Genomic DNA, 24,010 nt, shown 5'->3' on the forward strand with positions numbered 1-24,010 from the left:
CATGAAACTTTTCTAAGCGATAGGATAAGAAAGGTTTATTGTTTTGCTTTCACTTTCCTCCTTGCATCCTTATGCTTCCTCTGGCACTCCTGAAAATATTAAAAATTTGACATAATATGAAGAGAAGTTTCTGAATTCTTGCTTGTCTCAAACACTTGTTTCACGTGCAGGAAAGTAACTGGTCCTGCACGATGCTGGGATGCAGTTATTTCCCTGGCTGGACATGGCAACAGGACATGATGCACACTTCTATACCAAAAATGTTTAGTTCTCTGGTCACGGTCAAGTTTCAAGCCTTCCACAAGGTCCTGAATTAATTTTTCATGCGCATGCAGCAAACAAGCAGCCGTGTTCCCTCCTCATGCTGAACTTTCGGCCGCAGTTCCAAGTCGCAGACGTTCAAGGACTCACCTCGATCAACACTCTACGTCTGTCTTCCCAACCATCTCTTTCTTCACTGAGGTCTGCTGATCTACAAAATAACTTGGGACCCTCTGCACAAAACAGAGACCAAATTGCCTGAGGAAGGCAATTAATCAAGAGGTTTAAAGAGCCTCTCATGTAAACCACCGACCTCGCCCGGCGGACTTGAGGTCTACACAGGTGATTCGGCCTGAGGAATGCAGAGCGTGATAAGGAAAAAACGAAATAAAGAAGATTAGCGGCTAAGCCCGTCCTGGGCAGTCGGAGCTGCCCAAACACAGCGGCCCCGGCCCCACTTTGCCGCGGGGAGCCTCCACAGCAGCCCCCGGGCCGCGGCGAGGGGCGGAGCCGCCTCCCGGAGGGACGCCCGCCCGCCTGCCCGGCGCTTTCCCGCGCTTTCCGCTGCCAGGCCCCGCCCGCGGCTGCGCAGCCCGCCCCGAGCCCGCCCGCCGGGCAGCAGCGGCGGATGGCGGCGTGGCGGGGCGCCCTGGGGCTCGGCCTCCTCCTGCTGCCGGCGGCCGGTGAGCGCGGGGCGGGGGCTGCGGGGCGCGGGGCGCCGGGCGGTGCCGGCGGGGGGGGGCCCGGCCCTCGGGGCGGGCTGGCGGCTCTTGGCGAAGCGGCGCGGGGGGCTCCTCGGCCGGAGCTGCGTCCCCCGGGGAGGTCCTGCCGACGTGCCCGCCCCGGGGAGCCCCCGGCTTCGAGCCGAGACCTCTTCACTCAGTTGTCCGAGCGGCGGCCGCTCCGGCCCTTGCCTGGGCAGAGGCCGGCGCCGGGCGCGTGGAACCGGCGGAGAGCTGCGTCTGGGCAGCGGTTTGGCTGGAAACTGCGGTCACGGAGAGAAAAGTCACGCTGAAAGCGAGCTGGGTGTGCGTTGGGAGCCGCGTGCTTAGGCAGAAGCAATTCATGCCCCGGTAATGACCGTGTGGACCCGACGGATGGGTTCTGGGACTCCTCTGAGGTGATTCAGGTCACTAACCTGAGAGAAAATCAACCGGGGCGTTGAAAAAAGGTCCCGCAAGCCCCTGGTCTGCTGATCAGCTGGAGAGCTGAATCAGTTGAGGAGGAGTCTCGGGGGTGCCACAGCTGATGGATGAAGAGAGGAACAAAGTAGAGGAGCCAGATTCTCTTGGTGTGCTCGGCCCTGGTCGGCTCAGCTCAGCCCAGACACTTGAGAACTGGCCCAGACCTTTGGTTTCTGCTGTCATTTCATTGTGCTGTCGTACTGCACTTCTGAGATGGAGGGAATACTTGTGTTGGCTGCTTTGTTTTGTATGTAATTTCTCAAGGTATTTTGGAATTAGTTTAGCTAGCTATCATTTCCTTATTGGTAACACAAGAAGAAAACAGTTGTCAGACAATGTTGCATGTCTGCAGAGGAAAAATTTGGTGAACCAGGCATAAGCATGTGTAAACACATTTGTAGAAGTACTGGAGTGTTGTTAGAAGAAGTAGAAGTTTCTCCTTGGTAGAAGTTCCTACTTGATTGTGTTTCATCAACCTGCAATTTAACTCCTTAGACCATTTTTATTTCTTCTTAACGTTGGCTGAAATATTCAGGTATGTCTTGGTGCCAAAGAGTCAAGACTGAGTTTTCAAATGTCAAAATCAGTTTAAATGCTCCAGGAAATTCCCCTTACATGTCTTCTGAAGGAATGTAATTTGCTGTCTTTGCCTCTTCTTGCTTGCTTTCTCCAAACAACTACACCTCAAGTAAATTGAGCTTCTTGGGTGGAATGTAGTTTAGGTGCAAAATATCAGGGTATGTCTTCTTATATGTGATAAAGTGACAGGAAGGAAAATGAGGAATAGAAACCAGATGATTGCAGCATTTCTTGCTGAATACTAATGATACTTGTACTAAAGATTCTTATTGGGAAATGCTTTTTGCCTAAGTTTTGAGAAGTATTTTCATGTGACTGTTGTAAACCTTTAATGTGCTGTTCTTACATTGCAGTCATTCAGGCTTGAGAGGGCAAAGAACAACCAACCAGTACGTTAAGTAATGTGTCAGTCTAATGCCGTGCTGAAAGCTTGGGATATCTCCCAAGAAATCCATCCTAGTACATGAACATCTCTGTTTCCTTACCACTGCGACTGCCCTGGTTGAGGCTTGCAGTGGGAAGACACTGTCTGACTGATACTAGTCCTAGCGGGCTCTGGTTTATGCCATCTCTGGTTTGTGCTGTGGATTAACAGGATGAGAGTTTTGCATGAAGTAACGCAACAGGTAGAAACAACCAAGTCACACAGAAATCCAAATCTACAATGAATGCAGTTGTGTTGCATCTTTTGCATCAAGTCAAATATCTCAGAAAATTTAACCTTTTTAACAGCTCTGGCTTGTAATGTTGCTCTTTGAGTCTTTGTAGTAGTAATTTGGTAGCTACTAGCAGGTGTAGTTGAAGAGAGTATCACCAGACAGAGCACCTCATATTTGCTTGCAGTTTAGTCCTTTATGTATGTGTGAACAGTTGGGGAGAGCTGCTTGATGAAGATTACATAGTTTGTGTGCACAGAGTATTTGCCTTTGGTGTACTCTGAAGGAAAGAATTGATTTGTAAGACCTAATCAAAATACTTGAAACATATTTAAATGTTAACCTAGGTGAGCTAGGTGAGTTATATTTAAATGGTAACCTAGGTTGGTATGAGAAGGAGACTTTCATATGATTATTTATTGACTAACTATTGGATTTTAACTTTTTTTCAGTATTGGGTGAAGATTGCCAGGCATATATTGATAACTATGGCAAGGTACAACCTGCAAAATCCTGTCCCAACTTCTGCTGTGGAAACTGCTTTCTTCGGTACTGTTGCTCTAATGAGCTCTTGAAATTTGATGCAGAAGAACCATTTCAGTGTGGTCTACTTCATGAAAGGTATGAGGCAAACGGTGTATGCAGCAGGTTATAATTGTATCATCAAATGACAAAAATACACGTTTTACTGGTTAAAAATTTACAAAGGGACCTGGCTCTGCTGGGATCTACATTAATGCATCCCCGTGAGATGGGAACAATTTGGCAGACAAGTCAATGCATGAACTGGTGTGTGTTTTCTTGGGCATTCTGAAATACTTTTACCCTATTTAGTTGGGGTTTTTTTGAGGATGACAAAACCTCTTCCTCTTTTTACTGTACATTACCTTGCATAAGCATTTGGAGCTCAGGCAGTTACCTGACTAAATTGTAAATTCAATTTTTGAGATTAATTCTCTTACTGCAGGACCTCTGATTTGAGCAAGTTGAATGACATGCAGCTTTCTTCAGACCCTGATGATTTCCTTCCTCCTGGTGGCAGGTGAGCCATGCAGAGTTTCAGCTTTTAAAATGGGATTTATTTGGAGGTTTTTCATTGCGTGATCCGTCCGTGCCAATAGAAGATGAAAATGGAAGTACTGATTTGTGTGCTGAGGATGGGGAGCGCTCAAACTTCCTGTACTTGTTTGGATATCTGAAGGAGAAGAGACAGGAGGAGGTTAGATGGTGCTGTTCAGACCATAAGGGTTACTGTGTGTTGTGGTCTGTATTCTCCTTGCCCAGAGGGAGGTTGCCCACTGAAGCATTAGCATGCTTGCTCTGTACTTACAGGTCGAGTCCATAGTAAGCTGCTTTTGTTCCAAGTATCTCCTTTTTAGCATCTTTTTCACTTAGTTCTAATCAACATCTCTTACTCTGTTACAACCTTGGGCAAAATAAATTATTTTAGGGGGTTACGAGAGTCCTGCTGTAGAACGTTTCTGTCTTCCACAGTCTGAAAGACTGCCCAGAGGGGTGAATTCTGGACGATATTTGATACATAAGTCCGAATGGTTCCTGCTGGCAGGGGGACTCCAGCCCCCCGCGGAGGAGCAGGCTGGCGGCGGGGAGCACCGCGGCCGTGGCTGCGCGCCCTTCATGGGGCGGGATGGAGAGACCAGGGGCGGGATGGAGAGACCAGGGGCGGGATGGAGAGACCAGGGGCGGGGCCAGAGGCGGGATAAACCAGAGGCGGGATAGACCAGGGGCTGCCAGCATGGGGTAAGCGGCGGGCCGGGGCCGGGGCTGGCGGGGCGGGAGCGGGCGGGCTTTCCCCGCCGGTACGCGGGATCAGTAGCCCTTGGCGAGCGGCACGGCCCCCCCCCGCCTCCTGGGAATGTCGTGGTGCGGCAGGGACCCGCTCGCTGGCGTCGCCGACCGGAGCATCCCACCTTGCGTGGCCGATGGAGATGCCTTCCTGCATCCGAGGGGCGGGGGAAGGAAGCCTGGGAGGTGGCCACGGCAGCGCTGCCGTGACGTGCGCCGGGGCATCGGCCTGAAGGGTGGGTGGGTGGGTGTCTGCGGTCTCCGTGGCGTTGCACAAGGACAGGGCTGGTGTGAAGACGTTTTGGAGGGGGGCTGCTTCTCTGCTAGGCTGGTGGAGCTGTGTTTGGATCTCTAGATGGCTCAAGTACAGCAGGCGTGAGCCTCGTGCTGCCATCAGCGTCTGATGCAGTTTTGGGTTGAAAGGCAGAAATAAGCTTCCACATCATCAGGGCTGCAGAGGTACCGAATCTGCAGGAGTAACAAAGGTCTATGATTCTATGAGATACATTTTTTTTTTCCATGCCAGCAGGCATGGTTATTAAAAAGCACAGGAAATGAAAAAATATGTTTTTTAAAAACAAACGAAACCCCCAGAACCTGCACAGTTCTTCAAGGAATTGTCACCCAGGCCTGTAGTCCACACAGGTGTATTTGTAAATGACAGAAAACATGTGGGAAGCAGCTAAGTTGCTTTAATTAGCTTTGTTTGCAGCTGTGGAATGTCTAAAAAGAGAATCATTGATGTCTCACCCTGAGAAAATGGGTTGTTAGTGATTTCTCTTTTTCCTTTCAGTTAAATTACAACTTTAAAAATCGATATGTTGTGCAAAGGCCTAGACTTCAAACTTAATTTCTGGTTAGGCAGTTTTCATAGAAAGATGGTAATTATTTACAGAAATATCACCCTGGAATAGCCACCTTGTCCTTGTTTTGGCTGGGACAGTATTCTAAAATCATTTGTCTGTTGAGAGAAACTGAAGTGTTGAGAGGCTGCAGGGTCCAGTCCTGTGAGAACAAAAGAGATAAGGTGCTCTGGTGTGCAGGGTTCTGTAGTGACCAAGGTTGAGGGTGGTGTTGAACTGTGCAGGTGCAGCGAGTCAGGAGGGACCACGCTGGCCCAAGCTGGCCAGCCCAGGTATTCCATTATCAGAAATGTCACCCTCACTATGTATCAGGAAGTTTGGGGGCCTGTTTTTTCCTTCTGCCGTGGTTGCCTTTCTGAGAGGATCCCACCTGTCTTGTCTGTTGTCCCATGCCTGAGGCCCCCTCCTCTGCTTGCTCTGATGGCCACATTCTCTCTGGAGGCGTCATGCTCACGGTGTTGGGTATTCAGCCTCTGCTGCTAGAAGTGCCCAGCTTGGGACTGCTATTTGGAGCTGAGGGTAACTTTGTATCTTACATTAGGACTGGGGCTAGTACTATTTCATCATTATTAAATCTGTTTTCATTTCAACCCGTGGATGTCCTTTCCTTTTCCTGATGGCTGCTCTCTGATGGGCTTAGAACAACTGTCTAAACTGCAACACACCCAGATGTGACTCCAGAGGAAAACCACATCCCAAGACTTTCCAAAGTGACTGATGACTTTGGGTGTCTGATTTAGGGTGTTTCAACTTCAGGAGTGAAAGTGAATAGGACTTTCTGTGACTGCAGCCAGTGGGATACCAAATGGGTTTTTATTTAATTACAGGCTTTGTCCAGGTTTTTTTGTGTTGGGGTTTTGGGTTGGTGGTTGTTTTTTTTTAACCAAGCAGTAAGCTGTATTCCTTCTGGAAGAGTTGTCCCTGGTTCTTGCCTGTGAGGTGTACTCCACCCTCTCGCTCCATGCTGATTTCTTTTAAAAGCAGACAAGCTTTACATTGTTTCTTGATGACTGTGTCTTTTTAATATTTTACTGTGTGGAGAGGAAGGCTGATTGCAGTTGAAATATGTCTTTGTATGTCCACCACGATGGGCATACTCTTCAAACAGGTTGTCGCAGAAGGTGAGGCAACAAAGGGCAGCTTCCTTCCTGTTCTTTCTCATTTGCAAATGCTACCTTTGACACTGCCCTTCAGAAGGAGGAGGTGATGGTTTCCTGGCAGCAAGGGCCAAAAAGCTTTTAGTTCCTCATTCTTGCCTGGGCTTATTCTTTGATCAAGTTACCACTTTGGCACATTGCTCATAAATCCTGGCTTTTTAAAAGAATTTCACCTCTCCGAGGGCTTGTCACAAACTGTGTGTGGACTTGCCACTGGGCCCAGTGAGCTGGGGTGTCTCTTCTCCCTGCTTGGAAAACCTGCCACAGTTTTGCTCTAATTCTGTGGGACAGTGTTAGGGGAGGGTTAGTGGTGATATACGTACGTTCTCTCTTGGCTTGTCTAGCTGAGGAGTTTTTTAGTTTGCTTGTGCTTCTGCTTTTTTATTTCCTGTGTTTATTTCTAAGCAAAGCACCAGTTTTGTAATAGCTTTCTTTGCATTAATGTCTTTAATGTTAATGTTTCAATATTTAATACTGAGTAAGGCTCTGCTGAGGAAAGACTGCAAGGCACTTTGGGCAACCATATGAAGTGTAGTTCACATTGCAAGCAGTTCATATCCTATCATCTTCTTTTGGGCATTTTAAAGACAACAAATTACATTCCGTTGGAGCATCTTAATAATCTGTATTCAAGTACTTGGACGCATTGTGCTTCCCAGAATACTGCATTTGGAAGCAAAAGTATAAAAGTTGATGTTTACTCGGATTCAGGCTATTTTCGTTGTTGATCAGTCCTTAAAGATTATTTAGAGCTTTTAGGTCAGAGTGTAGGCATTAGTTTCATATCACTAAACTTGTTAAATTTGCCATCATTTTTCCCTTGCATGTAAGACAACCACACACAATTTCTACACTCTGCTTCTAGCAAATACATTGTGACAAGGATTTACTACTGGGAGGTGTTTCATTTCCCCCCTCCCTTTTTAATTGGATTACTGAATTTTCCCCTGCTGTGATCAGGTTTCAAAGATGGATTGTGAATAGTAAGGTTAACTTAGTTGTTTTTCCCCTCTCATTCTGCAGTATGTACTATCATTGCTTTAAGAAACTTAAAAAAGAGGAGCACTGATCCGGTGGAACTGCAGTTGTCATGATTTGCACTGATAACGTGGTTATTTAGCCTTGGTATGCCAATTTTTCAATAGTGACCCTTACTGGAAAAGGAAATTAGATGACTCACAACCACATTTCAACTCATTATGAAGATTTGAGTGTTTAAGGAGGTGGAACAATTCATAACATCTGTATCAGAGTTACATAAGAAAATAGTGTGGTTGGGGCAGCTGATTGCAGTATTTCTAACAGAAACAAAACTTCAAGTTGTTGTTGTACACAGTTAATCAGCCTGTGTTTCTGAAATAATCTCTGCCTTGATGTTAAAGCAGATTGTGTAGATACAGATACAGTAATGCTTGAGAAAAGTTTGCAGCTCGTCCTGATGTGATGGGAAGAGGGAGGCAAGAGGGCAGCATTCCTGGGAAGCCTCAGCCGGCAGAGACAGGACAGCCTTGTTACACTGGGGCTGCACTTATTCGGGTCTTGTCCTGGGCTGATCAATGTGTTGTCTTGTGACTTGGTTCTCCTCTTGTGACGTGGAGAAAATCCACATCATTCTGCCCTCCCCTGTGTGGTCTGCTAGGGCTGTAAGTTGGCAAAACTGGTAGATTTCTAACTGTGGAAGATGTTTATTATCATAATTTGCTGTCTGAGTCTAGATGTTTTTAAGCATGTTTTCTCCATAGACAATGTAAAAAATATGGTGATACTGAACCCTACCTTATTTCTTCTCTTTCCTGATCTCTATCAGGGACAGTTTACATTTCACGGTGTATTTGGATACTCAAGTGTTTGTAATAGATTGCCAATGTTAAGAAAATAAATTAGGAAGATTATTAATTGGAAAATAACTTGTAGAAACGTAAGCAGTCTTTAATGAGCAGAGGATTTATTTTCCAATACTAGTCCTTAATATTTTCTCTAATTAAACTGCATACAGAGCCCGTTCTGCAAGGATTGTATTCAGACACAGGCTAATCTCACCAAGGGATGCAAGCTTCTTGTCTAGAAATAACTGAGATTTGAATTTGAAGCTATTTTAAAAAATGCCCTATGCTTTTCACTAGCCTGAAAAGTAAATACAAGCTTGCACAATTTGTAACTGTAACTTGCATTATAGAGCATTTGGTTTTGTGTTCACTCTTCTCAGTGAAGAAGCTGGTTAAAGCTGAAGGAGCTTACTGCTCATTCAGGTTCATTTCCTCTGAAACCAAGATGGAAGGAGAGATTGAGAAACAGTGTCCTGTGCACAGTTGGGTTAGTGTGCTCTTCTAGCTACAGAAGGCTGTTTCATGGCAAAAAGCAAGATGACCTGGCCTAAACATGCAAAGACACAGTAAGATTAGTCACTTGGATTATGTTCAGGAGTTCAGTTTTCTGTGAGTGGTGTACTTCATTGTCTGTGTCTACAAGGGTAGACTGCTCCATTTTCTAACTCTGTGGGCTCTGCTGTGCCTCTACACAGTGTAACTCTGTAAACAGTAGATTTTTAATACACAGGTTCACTCTGGAGAGTGTCTTCTGTGGAGGAAACAAGTGAGTTAATTTCAGAAAATTAGCAATTGGTCTATTGACAAAGTCTTTTTTTAGTAAAAACATTTTATACTGTTCATTTTTAATGTCATATTCCTCTCTGTGTTTACTAGCATGATCTCTGGTTCTCGATTCCACTGAGAGATGAACTTAAAAACTTTGAGTTTTTTCTAAGTTATGGAAGGAACCAGTCATCAAAGTAACTTTTTTTTTACTTTTTAGTTAATTTATTGATAATGTTACCATGTAAAAGGAGGAGTAATGGTCAGCTGGATGTGACCTCTACTGAACAGGTCTCTTCTTACTTGTGCAGGGATAGATTTTCCTTGATGATCCTCATTGTACTGGAGGAGTAATACTTCTCCCAAAGAGACAGAAAGTCAGGCAGCATGCAAGTTCATAGTAGAATAGGATAATTAATTTACCTAATTTAAACTTAACTCCTGCCTGATCACAGTGTTTCTAACTTTTATATATGTGATGACAAATAGGTAACGTGGGTAAAAAAAAAAAGGTGTTTTATGACAGGGCTGGGCTATAGGGTAAGCCAAGCTGGAGGGCATAACCTAGTCTAAACTTCCTTTGGTGGCAGTTTCAGTGTGTTTGATAAGTCATACACCATGTTGCAGAAAAAATTCCTTCGTTAAAAAAGAAAAATAAATAAAACTTTAACTCTTTAGCTAAATTAGTTTCTAATTAGTTGCTTAAATCTGCTTTCTAGAGTGGCACTAATGAATTCATAGTATTGCAGTTGTTTATGTGGGGTGAAGTTTCTGTGGTATGCAATTCATTTTTTTTCAGTTCAACTTGTTCTATTAATTCAGTTAACCATTTCAGAAAAAAACGTGATGTTGGTCCCAAATTTTAATTAGGGTGGGGAGGTAACATCTTGTATCATTGGATTGGGATCCTAACAGTAGGAGGAGAACTGAACACTTCGTTTGCCTTAAATACCTCTGCCTGCAATCAAGCTGCATTCTCTTTTAGTCACTAAAGGAGCTTTTTCAATTTATTTCTTGCCTGGAGAAGCAAATGCCTTATATTGTGTTTAAGGACAGGTTGGTTTTTATGCTGAGGACTTGTCTGAAATTGTCTTGTGACCTGCATGAAGCTGTGGTGTTAATTCTTGCACTGTTGATGTTAGTCCCTCTGCAGGCAGCTGTGCCTTTTCGGGTTCCTGTCAGGGGTATGTTTCTAATGGGCCAGCTGCCTGTAGCAGTTATACTCAGCTGTCTACAAAGTGTATGATGATAGATTTCCTGGGAAATTTCCCTGGAATATTGTATTTTTCGTATGTATTACAAAGGGATTTAAGTAAACAGACATATTTAGTACAGGTGAACTGTTTATAAACCAAGAAGAGATGCTTGTAGACATCTCTCATAATAATAACCTCTTGGATCCGGGTGTCGGATGTCTAAGTAAAACCACAACATCCAGGAAGTTCTCTCCCTGCCACTTCCCCTGTAGGCAGTTTCAGAATGTCTTGTTGTTACAAGTTACTTAAAAATACAGAGAAGTTGGTGTCTTTTAAAAAATAGTAGTAGGTCTTTGTGTATTTAATTAAAGTTTATTATTTTAGGCTTAAAGTAAACCCACATCAGCTTCCTATTGGGACAAACAGAAAAAGGACCAATCCAGTCCATATTTAGCAACCTTTTCCTCAAAAGACTCTTGCATTCTCATTTTCTAAAACCCTTTTGCAGTTGGTGGGTGTCTTGGCTTACCCTGGCATGATTGTCATTGCTTCAGTATGGGCTCTCATGCCAGATCTGTCTTGGCTGATGCTGAGGGTTGCTGGGCTGTGCTCAGCTGAGCAGGTTCATCCTGACTTCAGGGACATAGCTCAGGGTTGTTTAGGCTGCAGGTAAGCAGGGTTGTCCCAGGGATTGGTTAGGGGGGTGCTCTTACTACAAACTTTCCTTCTTTTGGGGATAACCAGAAGGAACTGTGGAAAGTTGGGCAAAGTTTTGGTGGTTTTCAGTGGGATGTTAATCTGTGTCCGTACTAGAGCAGTTTGGCAGATTGCAGTTAGTGGTGATTTGAGCTGGTACCACACTGATGGATGAGCCAAAGTGAGATTAAACCATTTTCTTCACATTAAGGAGCTGTGTGTGGGCAGGACCCTGGGAGAGATGCTCTCAAGTGGTTACTTGTGGTAACATTTGTCTGAAAGACATCACAGTTCCAGTCCATGCGTCACTGCATAGTTTATAAAATGACCTTGCAGTTACTCACACCTGCCAGGCTGATGAAAGTACCAAGATTTCATAATTTTGAAACCATTCTGTTTAGGCTGAGTTTTAAGTTGCCTGTTACCCACCACAGGAATCATTGCTCCCTTGTTTCTTAGGCACTAACCTCATTTTGGGGAGGTGGCCCTTGAGTAAAATGCCTGGAGCAGGTCATGGCTGGCATGGTAATCAGTGTGATTGCACCTGAACTATGAGGCTTAACTCTAGGGTGCATATTTTGGTTGTTTGCATGGGCTGTTCCATGGGCCAGCTGTGCTAAAATAGACCAGTTGTGTGAAAGTCATGCTAATGATTTCCTGTGAATATTAACCTCACGGGTCTTTCCTTTTTGTTTAACAGTAAATGGATGGTTTGGGTTTTTTTTGTGTCTCTAGCAAATTGCTTCTTATGTTTTGAATTTTCATGCTAAAATATTAAACTGAGGAAGTGTGTTGTTTGGGAAGCTGTAAAAACTAATTCCTCTGAAAGACCCTTGAGAACTCATATTTCTTTATCTTAAAAAAAAAAAAAGTTTGTCCTTTATTTTCCTGCCAAACTAGGGAGGCTGTATGTGGCATTGAGTGGCTGTTGCTAAAATGTTTGTCTTAGGAAGGCATCAGTCTGGAGACTTGTTTGGTCATGCCCTATAACTGAGTCAGGACAAACCTGGGCATTTACCATTCTGTCACATTTCTGGGAACTGCATCCTTTTCTGGAGCAGTAAAAAATGATGTGCCTATACTTTTTTTTTTCTTTCTTTGACTTTTAGGAACGGACTAAGTTCTCTTCTGAAGTATTTCCAGACCACCCTGGTTTACAATCATAACTCAGTATTTCTAAATGTTTGCTTTTAACAGCAGTCATGCTTTTGAAAAGTACCCTGCCAACATGTTTCTTACAGCATGGAATAAATCTTGGAATGGACTAAAGCTAGTGAAGTAAATAGGCTGCTTAAACTAATTATTCAGAACTAAGTGGTCTTGTGTACTTGGGTATTTTTTTCTATTTCAAAGAGAAAAGTTGCAGCGTGTCCCATTGTCACAAATGTATAGATATGCAAAAACTTTCTTTACAAGAGGGCTTACAAAATATGCCCAACTTAATTGATTCAAGCTATTAAGGCTTAAAAATATGTTACTGGAATTGAAACTTGGATATTTGAAAAGGCCTTAAGTACACTAAAAACATTTTATCTTTTTTCCCACTTGGCAATGTTTATAGATTAAAATCTCTGATATGAACAAGTGCCTTGAGAATTAACTTCTGCAATTAGTGCTATGTAGATCCTGGGCTTGATTCTCCCATTTTAATATGTCCTTTATTCAGTACCACAAGGGGTAAAACAGGCACTAATCATGTAACTCCCTTTATGTGAATGGATACATATTTTAAATAATTAGAAAACTTCTCATTCCCTATGCAATGTAGTGCTTTCCAGAGGTGAGAGAATGGGGATAGAAGTGAAGTAGTGCAAGGAAGGAGAGAGGCAGTGGTAGGAAAGGGCAGGGAGTTCTCCAGATTTTCTTTCCCGTGGATTTTATGTGAAGTTGCAATTTATCATTGCTGCAGTAAAACTGCTGTTAGGTTTGGGTTTGTTCTCTCTTGTTTTCTATTAATCTATTAGCAAAAAGTAGCTTTTATGTGAAGAGAAAGAAGCAGGAAGTGGCAGTGAATGAGCTCAAGGTATTTATGACAGGGTGTGCTGTATTTAGAGATTATATGGGAGTCTGGAAACCCCTGTTCAAACCATCAAACCATGACACCAGCAGAGCATTCTGATCTGGTGCTGTGGCCACCCTGACTTCTGCACTCTGAAGTTTGTTTGCGGAATGTAATGGGTAAGGTGTGGTTTTTTGTTTGGCTTTTTTTGTTTTTTTTTTTTTTCTTGGTTAGCCATTCAGTGGTAGAATCTTTAAACTAGAATCCCTCATGTCTATTCTTTTCTAACTAAATTAACTGACTAACAGTGGTTAGTTAATTATTTAATGTAAACATTTTTTCCAGATATTTTCAGAGTCCTTTTTAGATTTCAGGTGAAAGAAATTAAATGAAGCAATAGTCTTGTTTAAGAAGGGAGTTAGCACACTGCAAGAGAGTCTTTATCCAGTACCTGGTGTATCTTACCTCCTGCAGCTTAGAGAGCTCTCTGAGTATGCTGAGCACCATTCTTGCCTCACTCGAGTAACATAATCTATTACTGGTAGCCTTCCTGCACTTTTTCAGTAGTTTCACTGGTCGGGTATTACTGGGTGTTCAGGAAGGGGTGCTCAGGGCAGTGTTCCTGGGCAGCAAAAGGATAGACATCGTTACAGGAAGGTAGTGCCCAACCATTCAGATATTTCAAAAGACTATTGCTAGTTTTGACCATCAATAGAAATTCTTGGAAAGAAAAAAAAAATTAAAAAAAAATTGTGAAGGGCTCTGCTGTTGAAGGAGGGTGTTGATAGAGCAAGTTGCCAGTCAATAGCACATGCTGTTTGGTTTTCCCTAAGTGATGTTCTACCTTCTGCTGTTCCAGGGTGTTCATCAGTGGGAGCCAAAGCGCTGGCAGGAAAATTATGCTTCTGCTGTGAAGGAGGTGATAAAAATGCCTGCAGTAATCCAGTTGTGTACACTTCTTAGAAAACTCTGGGAAGGACCAACTCCTGTCTATTATTTTTCTCACTGGGCTGTTTCTGAAGGCTTGTAATTTTGTCTGCAGTAATCACACAGTATTTCAGTGGGCAGAACTGAATCACAGTGTTTACACACACAAACGCAGAACTGCACTCTGAAGTGCATACACCCAACACACCTGTACTTTAAATATGTGTCTCCATTTAGCTCTTTAAAAGAGGTTTGCAAAATGTCATCATGCTGTGGTTGTGGCATTTTAGCAAAGATGCAGACAAATGATGACAAAAAAGCAGAGGTTGTCTCTAGCAACTTGATGAAAATAAGGATACGGTGTGGTCTTTTTCACTGGGCTTTGCTTTTGTTGCTTCCTTTATTAGAAGCAGTAAATGGGCAATGAGATACATGCCTCAGTGAGCAGAAAACTTTATTAAAATAAGCAAATGGAGCTCATGCTTCAAACTGAAAAATGTTTATCTGTTGGTGGCCAGCCTGGCTGCAGATGGGCTTGTGCTGTTTTCTCTCTTGGCATATCAGAACTGAATTTGGTCCTGAAAGATAAGGGGTTTCTGCCAGTGTTCTGCTGTGCTGGTTTATTTTTGATGAGTATAAATTTTTCCATTTTGTTTCTACCATTTCTTAGGTTTCTTTGATTTTGCCTAGATTTTGCTAAAGTTCAGAGAGGTTCATAGTCTGTAGAAGTGAAGAATTTTAGTTGTCTTTGTCAGGCCTAATTTCTTTCCTTGACACCAGAATCTTTTTCCTTGACATAATTCACTAGCAAAAAACCAGAAGGGATATTTAATTTTTTTTATTTATTTTTTTATTTATAGGGGGGAAAAGACAGAGGAAGAACTTATAATACTCTATTGCTTTGTTGCCTCTGCTGATTTTGCTTGGTAATAGTGAATGTTAACTTCCTTAGTGACAGAGCTTTCTTAGAGTTGAAGAGAAGTGGGAATAAGAGCAAGAAAAATGCTGCTGGCAAGTAGCAGTAATTGTGGTTAAATGTTTGTCATCCTGTCATTTCTAGAGGTGCCCATAGTTTGTCACTGGCATTCGTGCTGTTTCTTGTGGACATTGCAATCAAAGTGGTTAAGTCTAATACATTAATCCATTGTGCACACTTCTCTGTCTTTTCCAGTGTATAAATTCATTTATATAATGAGTATCTAGTAAGAACCATGTATAATTAATCTAAATTCCACGGGTCGCTCTTTAATCTAATCCATTTCTGCATACACAAGTATGAAGCTTGTGTTTTCAAACCAAGGGGATGTGTGTTTGCTGGTGGCCTCGTGGAGAGGAGGCAGCCTGTGTTTCAAGATGTGGTGTCGTTGTCCATGTCTGTCTCTCTTTCTCAGCCCCTCTTGAAATTTGATTTGTATCTTCCTTTTTAGACCAGGCTTGAAAGAAGTGGGATTTTTGGATGGAGATGAGCTGGCTGTGAACTTAGAGCGCTGCAGTGCAACTAATGCCTGGGGAGGTGTGGGGAGCAGTTGAAAGCCCGTGGATAGGGATACATTTGCATCTGGAAGTCAGGGTGTGAAAAGCATCTGTAAAGGTGCAAATGAAGGTGACAAAGCATGCCTGCATCTTTACATTTTGCAGCTGTGTCGCTATCATCTGCTTTGCTGTTTCTGACCCAACTTCCTTGACTTCAGGAGGCTGCAGCAGTTCCTGCTTCCTGTTTTGTATGGAAATACTTAGATGCAGTGACCTTAAGCAATCTACAGCATTATAGTTGATACTTGAGGAGTACACACAGTGTTACATTCAGTACTTCACAAAATCAGTGCACGAGTTAAATACAATTACAGATAGAGAACTTGTTACACAGATTGTTGAAAGAGATTTGACCCAAGCTCTTTCTTCTGGCGGTTGCAGAAACAGAATAAAATTGATGTAACCTCTCTTAGGGGGAAAAAACGTGTTTTAAATTGAACATGGTTTATTTGTCAGTGTTTATGTTCAGTGTCCAGCTTAGTGAGGTGAAGTCTTCTGAATTTGGACTAGGGATAATACAGCACTAATTTAACCTTTCACTGTTGTTGATAATCAAAACCAATTTGCACATTTGGTGGCTGTTTGGTGGCCAAGTGAAAATTGCTGGACGTTCTGGAGATGTGTCATTTTGTTTAAAGCTGTTAACAGGAAGCTGAGCAGGAAAAAATCCTGGAAAGTTCTGTAGCCAGAATCTCTGCTAAGAGGCAAAACCAGGATGAATGTAAAATCAGCTCTCTGCTCATGATCTTAGAGCTTGTTGTTCATTAAAACTGACCTCCTGCAATTGTTCCCAATGCATCGTGCATTCTATGAGAAAGATGTTGGAGACTTTGGCTTCTAGGAAAGAAGGGCTTTCTTGGTTCCAGACAGTGGGAAACACGTAAACTAACAGTTAAAAGGGAACTGTCACTGGGCATGTAGCAATGCTTTTGGCAGTTGTTTCTTACTCAAATGTACGAGGGAGCCAGAGTGACAACTTGAGAGGCAGAGCAATGATTTGGCTGCTGAAGGTTAGGTTAAAGACTAATACATTTGTGTGAAAGACACTTACTACTTCTGGTGGTGTTTTTCTTGCAGTTTTGGAGATGCTATTGCGATTGGAATTGCTATTTTGGCAGTGATCATAATCACTATTATTCTGTGCCTCACATGTTCATGTTGCTGTTTGTATAAAGCATGTCGGCGACCACGGCGTAAGTACCTGTGAATTTAGTTTCTTTTTCATAGTTTTGAACAAGACTTACCTTTCCACACCCCCCCTCTCCCACTCCCCCCAGAGAATTTGGTTCATGTAAAAGGTGAAAATAATCTTGCCTGACCTCTCTGCTACAAAAGCTGTAATACCTAAAAATTAAAAATAAGGATTTAAGCTGCTTCAGAATGTGAGGTAACAGAGAGATGTTTTGGAATATTTTCTAAGCATTTAGAAGTTCTCTTTCCCCAGCCCCTCAGTGTGTGGATTTGTGGGTTTTTGGGTTGTTTTGTGTTTGGTTTGTTTTGTTTAGGAAAGCAGGAGGTAGAATAAGGTATTAATTTTTTCCCAGTCTCTTAAAGATATACCTGAAAAATACACCAAAGGCCCAGGACTGCAACAGTGCAATCTTGAGCAGCCTGTAGTTGTGGTATAAAGAAGGAGAAGATCTTGAAAACGAATTACTGCAGTTAATCAGGAACTGTTAATACTCTTATTCCAATAAAAGTTAGGAAGCAATGGACCAACATCAGCTCCTGAAAAAAATCAATGATTTAATCTGTATTTGCCTCTCTGACTGTTACTTAAAGACACACTAACACGTGTTAATGTGTAGGCACCATACGAAAGGAAACTCATTTGAGCAAGCATTGTAGGAAGCTCCTTACCTAATAAAGGAGATCTTTATCACATTTAATGTTTAAAAGCAGGTAACATTTCAAAATTAGTAGTTTGTCCAGTCTCATACCAAATAATGGATAACTTGGCTGCAGGGTTGAGTTCCTGGTTTTTGAACAGTGCAAGAAAATAATTCTTTGCTCTTTGTGGTTGAGAAACAAGGAGGAACAAGTTGGCTGCTCTCTCAGTACAGGAAGGCTCTCATTTCCACAGAGACGGATGGCAGGATATTTAGGGACACTCATTTCTAAATCTTTCATGGAACTTTGAAAGTGGAATTGCCCAGATTTTGAAGTGCAAAATTGATCTGAAGAGAAAATATGTTTTATGTTATTGTTTGCCTGTCCCAGGTGATCTGCTAGAGCCACCAGCACTAACTGTGGTCCTTTTGCTTATTTGTAGCTGTTGTCACCACCACTACTGCCACTACAGTGGTTCATGCTGCCTATCCCCAGCAACAGCAAGTGCCACCCAACTACCCAGTGGCCCCATATCAAGGATATCAGGCCATGCCTATCCAGCCACAGCCAGGAATGCTGGTGGCCCCATACCCTGCGCAGTGTCCTCCTCCTTACCCCATGCAGCCACCAGGACCCCCAGCTTATAATGAAATGGAGGCAGGTAAGGCAGCACTGAGTGTTTCTTCATCTCTTAAGTAGTTAAAGAGTCACTTCAGAGCCAATCTTGAATTATTTATATGTATTTTATGACTATATTAATATAAATGTAAACTTTGTAAAACTCAAGCTGTGGTTGATGCTGTAATTCACCCTTGCTGAATTTTCCCTAACACCATTTCTGTATTAAACATTGCAAGAGGAGATGCAGCTGAAGCTCTCTTGGCAGTTTGGTGCTATGTGGGATCCAGTCAGTGGATCCAGTAGAATGTTTTACTAATTCAGCTGAAACTTCATATTAAAATCTAAGTCCAGTTAACAGATGTATAGCAGTTGGGTGTTCTTATGTACCCTTTCCAACCTAATATTGTCTAGATGATTCAATCTGTACACAAATGGCATGCTGTAGTAGTTTGTCACTATGTTTATAGAATACCAAGTCTCTGATAAACTTCAGGCAAGTTTGCCAATGACTGGCAGTGGAATTATCACATCTGTTTTCTTCTGCTTTCCTTCTTTCCCAGCATTGTTTTCCTGCAGCTTTATTGTTGCATTAGTAATTCACAGTTCTGCTGGGAATAACTGTTCTCTGAACAATTGGCTCCTGACTGTTCAGAGAGGCCAAAACCAGCCTGTTGCCTGTCCCAGGATCTCCAAGCCCTCTAACTAACCACACTGTTCATCCTTCTAAGTAATGAGCAAAGTACAGTCCTGAATAGTGGTTGGTGCCCTTAGAAAGTTATTCTTTCATGACAACTCAAATATAAAATGGCTATTCATGGTCTTAAGCATTTGCAAACCAGGTAGAAATTGCACATTAGCAATGTGCAAACCAGCCTCCTGTGTGAAAACACTGACTTGGCAGGCCTGCTGACTTTATTTTACTGTTGTAAACTATGAAGAAGTTGTGGGGCTTATGGGGTTACCCCAAAGTGCTTTGGCTTCATCTTTATCATATGAGGGAGCCAGTAAACTAGTAATTTTGCTTCTCATACTAAAACTGTTGCTGGTTGGTTAGTTCTTAATTTTTTTTTTTTTCTTGGGAAAAATATCAAAGCACTTTGCATGTTGCCAGCTGAGAGTTTCTCAAAATGAGAGATCTTCCCTTTATTTCTCTTGCCTGTTAACCAAAGGGCAGCCTCTTAATTCCATCACATGCAAGGGAGAGAACACCTGCTCTGTCTCACAGGAGCCAAACCTACTCACTGACAAGATCAGTGAAAGATAACCACACTTGAACATTCCAGGGATCTGATCAGTGCTGCATTATTTGAACTAACTTGTGCTATTTGACAGACCTGAAATGAAGTTGTCCCTTGAGAGCAGATTGTCTGTCAACACTAGAAAACAAGGGTATCTTCCAAGTGATGTAGATGTAATTTATACGTCAAACTCTTGTGTGCTCAGTAGTGATAGGACACTTTTTAATTTCAATTTTTTAAATAACTCTGTTACACTTAACAGGAAAACGTTCTCCCTGAAGGAATCCTAAGATGCTTTTTCTAGTTCTTACTTTCACTTCTTGACATACTATCAGGTGTGTCCTGTTTGTGCATCTCTTGACTTCCACTGGCTGGTGGTTTGTTTTTGTTTTTTTTTTTTTTTGACCGGATCCCTTCTTTTTGGTAGACTATATTCTCCCCTGAAGACTAACTATGTGATTGTGGCTACCATAATACACGTGTACACTCAAGCATCAAAAAAACCCCACAAGAGCAAAGGTTTTATGTGATCTTTTAAAATGCAGATGCTTTATGAGTTAGCACAGACTGGTCTCGAGTCCAATTAAGATACTACATTAGTTGAACCTCTTAACTGTGTGCTCAAAGTAGAAGTTGCCATTATAGATGTGGAATTCAAAATGTAAATTTTACAAATATGTTGTTTTTTTTCTTCTGTTTTGCTTTTGCAGCTGGTGCTGGAGCCCCTTACCCAATCAGCCAGCCCCCTTACAACCCTGCTTACATGGATCGTCAGAATCCCACCTATTGAAAAGATCTACTATGTTTCTGCATACAAAACTTTTTAAAGTATAATTTGTGCTGGTTACACTGTGCAACTGTAGTATATTTTTCTGGAAGACAGCAATCTTATGTCTAAGTAAAGTAAAACTTGTTTCAGTATCTTTTTTTGAAATGCTTCAAGTATGAGGCAGGAGTATCTTTCTTGCAGAAGTTGTTAATTTATACCTCAAGCTAATACATGGAGTTTGTTTTACATACAGTGAGAAAAGCAGGAAGAAGGAGTACTTCAGAAATAAGAACCACAAGAACATTTGCTGTGCAATAATTTTGAAAGGAATAGTCTAGTATGAGCTTTACCTGACACCCAAAGCTGTAGCAATCTTTTGCACAGTATTAAAACATAAAAACCTAATCTCTGTGGAACTACCTGATACATGTTTTATATGTTCTGCCTGTTTTAAAGCTACTATTGTTAGGTAAAATACAATGTAATGCATTTCATTTACCATTCAAAAGGGAATTTTCCTTTTTTGAAACACATTTTGCCTTCATTAAGGGGTAGCAAACCACGTTTAATTGTCTTTGGACTAGTTGCATTTTTCTGTGCTAAGTAGTGTGAACTGATAATTTCCTTGTTTTCTTTCCTAATTTTGAGGCTTAAAACCTGTGTCTTTATTGGGTGTTTTGTCAGGCCATTTTAATTTCTAGCTAGAAATTAACAGCACAACCAAACTGTAGGTCACTTAGTGGAACAAACAGATAAAAAAGATTAAAACCTGAGAATTCTTAATAAAAAATTATTGGACAAATATTTGTTGTCCAAGTATTATTGGACAAGTTTACTTAAGTCATATGTTGTTGATGAGTTTGGAAGAGAAATTAGCACCTTAATTGTATGTTAAGCAGAAGTACCTGCCAGTGTTTAAAGGAAGTTTATTTTACAGAAGAGATGGGATGTCAGAAATAGGTTGGGGTTTTAAAATGCTGTGGGTAGGTCACTGTCTGTCTCTAGTGGGAAGTGTAGATGGCAGGAACCAAGGGATGACAGATGTTTATAAACTCAGTCTGTGTTTGAATAATAATATGGAAGAGGGAGGGTAAGAAATCCCAGCCTAACACACAGTAGAGATTAAATCTCCTTTTTGTTCTCAGCATCCCCATGAAGCTGAGCAGAGAATGAGAAGCTGGGAAAGGAAGGGTGGTAGGATCTGCTTGCAGTGAGGTCATGTATTTTCATGAAGGGGTTGCTTGCAGTCGTGAAACCTCTTGACAAGTCCTCATGACTGACACCAGTGTTTGCAAGGCTTTTGGCTCTGTACATCTTGTATTGATCAAACAAATTGTGGCTTTTTTAGTGTCCTTTAAAATTCTGTCTTTTCTAACGTTGAAATACAATTTGTTATTCCTCAGTAGAGCTGTCTAATCTGTTGTATGTATCACTGTGAATTAATTAGTGAAATAATTCTGACATATCTCATACACAGATGTTACTTTGTTAGAGAGGTCATTAATCCATTTGTCCTGAAATTCTACATTTGGGATATATAACCGTTTGAGAAATATTAATGGTGGATTTGTTTTATCTCATACGATGGATGGAAACTGCTACTTTCAAAGGCAGCCTTATTCTCTTCTTGATTTTTTGAGTCTATATCTGGGTAATTCCATTTTTTTTTTTTTCAATAAAGTCTTCAGGGCATTTCAGAAGAAACTTGTAGGGCACTTTTAGCGTTGAGATTCGTGGCACCTATGCTCTTCTGTGACTCCTCTCTGAGAGTGTTGAGGTTAATAGCATGAAATGGTGCCAGGAGGCACTAGGGGAGCACACACCCCTTATCTCTGTGTTCCTCCTCTTTCCTGGCCCATAAGGCAAGGAACTGGGCAATGCTTTGTTACATTGTTAGGAGCTGTGTAAGAACAACCAAAAATGGCCAGTGGCTTCTGAATGGAGGATGAAGTGTTCCTTCAAATCTGGAATTTTTATGTGTGGGAGGGCACTGAGTAACTGCAGAACTAATTCTCTTGCTGTAGATCCTGCCCCATGTGTTTTTATTCCTACTGAAGGAGGGCAGAGGCTCTCCCAGCACCTTGGTTAGGCAAGGGGCCTCATGGAGCCTCGCTGGTGAGATGCAGCTCTCAGGGCACAGGTGCATGGTGCCAGTGTTGGGCTTCACGGGGTTGTCACTCTGCACCTCTCTTCCTTTCCTCCATCTAGTGTGACAGAGCCTGCAGTTTGTGGCAGCATTAGTAGGGTTATGTTTTGGTTATGAAAGGAAAATCTGTGATTTCATGAGAAGTTGGCTCAATCATGGCAACATTAACAGAGGTCTCCAAATCTGAAGTTTTGGTGCAGATGTTGCACAGACCAAATTATTTGCCCTGAGCACCACTGCATGTGGGAGGAGATGAGGGATAGGGTTAAGGAGCCTGAAAATGTACACCTTTCCTTCACTGAACATATGGTAATGATAACTATATACAAGTGAAAAGATGAATCATTGATATACAAGGAGCTAGTTTAGTAGTAGTGTTACTGCTTGAGTCACAAAACTTGTTGAAAGAGGAGAAAATGGTCTGTTTTCCTTGCTTCATAATTGGAGCACTTAATCAGATCTTTCCTTATTGTTGGTGTATTAATCATCATTAACAATGAGGCATAGGACCAAATTGTATTTAGTTACTGCCATGCAACCCATTGAAACTTGTTTTCAGATAGTTAAGAGAATGGGATGGTTAAAGAACAGATGGAGAAGTTGATCCATAAACTTTTAGTTCAAGCACTGCTGATGTGTCAGTCCAAGGAGCTGTTGCCTTCACATCAAACTAGTTATCTGCAGTGCCACGGGGAAGGGGGAGTGGAATTACAGTTTTTAATGTTGAAAGAACGTATGTTCATTTATTTTTTTTTAATTCTGTAAGTGCCTTTGTTTCAGAAGTGTTTTGTGAAATTAAATACAGTAGTATATTCTGTTGTGCTGAATTTACTAGGTAACCATTGTTGATTTTATTACATACTGTAACCTAGCTTTGTATGTTGTTTGTAGTTTAAACATAAGTATACAGAAGAAGTGGCATAATCTCTATGCACCTTTGTAATAAATGCAGTGTTTTAAGTATATTCTATTGATTTTGTTTTCTTAGCCTCAATTTGAGTGTTATTTAGGAGTGTATCTGCAAAACTACCTTTTCCTTCATTGTGTTTGACAGCTGGTGTTTCCAAATGTTCTTTAAGTCCCCTTGTATCTTGAATATCACTTTTGGTATTGTCAACTGAAACCTAATCAAAATTACATATCACAACATAGACCAGGAACAATACTAGCTCCTGAATGATATTCTGACAGTTTGCTTCAAAGCCAATCTAAAACAGTTTCTTCCAAGGCCTTTTCTGGCCTAAGGAATAAATTCAGTGCATGAAGTTTGAATGCATTAGCTCACAAAGGTCAAGACATTTGAAGATAAGATGATAGACTCTGAAGAAGTCTATAATTTGATGAAAGTTTAGTATCTTCTCAACATGTATTTTGATTTGTGTGTTCAATATCCTGCCTCATCTATCAACTTGACAAATTCAACATCTGGTAAGTGATGCTTTCTATTCTCTGAAAACATTTTTGATGTTTTTGTGTACTTCAAATAGTCTTGAAAGAACGATTTTATAAGGTTCTATTCATGCCCCTGACTCAGCCCTTTACCTGAAAATATTTTTAGCAGGTCAAGAATGTTATTCTTAAGACACCAACTAGCACTGAATTGGTTGAGGGTGTTCACTATAGAATCACTATTACCTTGAATATCCAGCCAAGTTTCCGGTGTAGGATTTAAAAGAAAGGGAGGGGACTCCCCCCCACTTCTTCTGAAAGAGTTGTTTACCATGGAATAATGTAGTTTTGTAATGTTACTTCTTGAATTTGTTTGAGTTCCAGCTCCAGCTGATAATGTATTGCAGCTGAAGTGTAGATCATTTCACTTCCAATTTTATTTCTCTTTTTCTCAACAGAGTTTCTATTATTTAAGGTTCCAAAGATATCTTCACACTGAAAAATTGCATAAAAATGTTGTATAGGAGAGCAGACTGCTGAACTAAAAAGCTGAGAGCCCAGGGTCAGGT

General features: G+C 41.6%; 1 protein-coding gene across 2 annotated transcripts; it reads left to right on the plus strand.

Moving 5' to 3' along the window:
* The first annotated feature begins 860 nt into the window (after positions 1-860).
* SHISA5 (shisa family member 5) lies at positions 861-23,017 on the plus strand. 2 transcript variants are annotated; one of them, XM_051627756.1, is made up of 6 exons: positions 861-944; positions 3,133-3,301; positions 3,648-3,722; positions 16,526-16,641; positions 17,721-17,939; positions 19,848-23,017. In XM_051627756.1, exons 1-6 carry the CDS (start codon positions 890-892, stop codon positions 19,925-19,927), a joined length of 714 nt encoding a protein of 237 aa, XP_051483716.1. In that variant the 5' UTR covers positions 861-889; the 3' UTR covers positions 19,928-23,017. The 2 variants fall into 2 exon arrangements, with proteins under 2 accessions (XP_051483716.1, XP_051483718.1); XM_051627758.1 differs by lacking the exons at positions 861-944; positions 3,133-3,301; positions 3,648-3,722 and adding an exon at positions 4,421-4,441.
* The last annotated feature ends 993 nt before the right edge of the window (positions 23,018-24,010 follow it).

The sequence above is a fragment of the Apus apus genome, chromosome 9, assembly GCF_020740795.1.
Source record: "Apus apus isolate bApuApu2 chromosome 9, bApuApu2.pri.cur, whole genome shotgun sequence".
Classification (NCBI taxonomy): Eukaryota; Metazoa; Chordata; class Aves; order Apodiformes; family Apodidae; genus Apus; species Apus apus.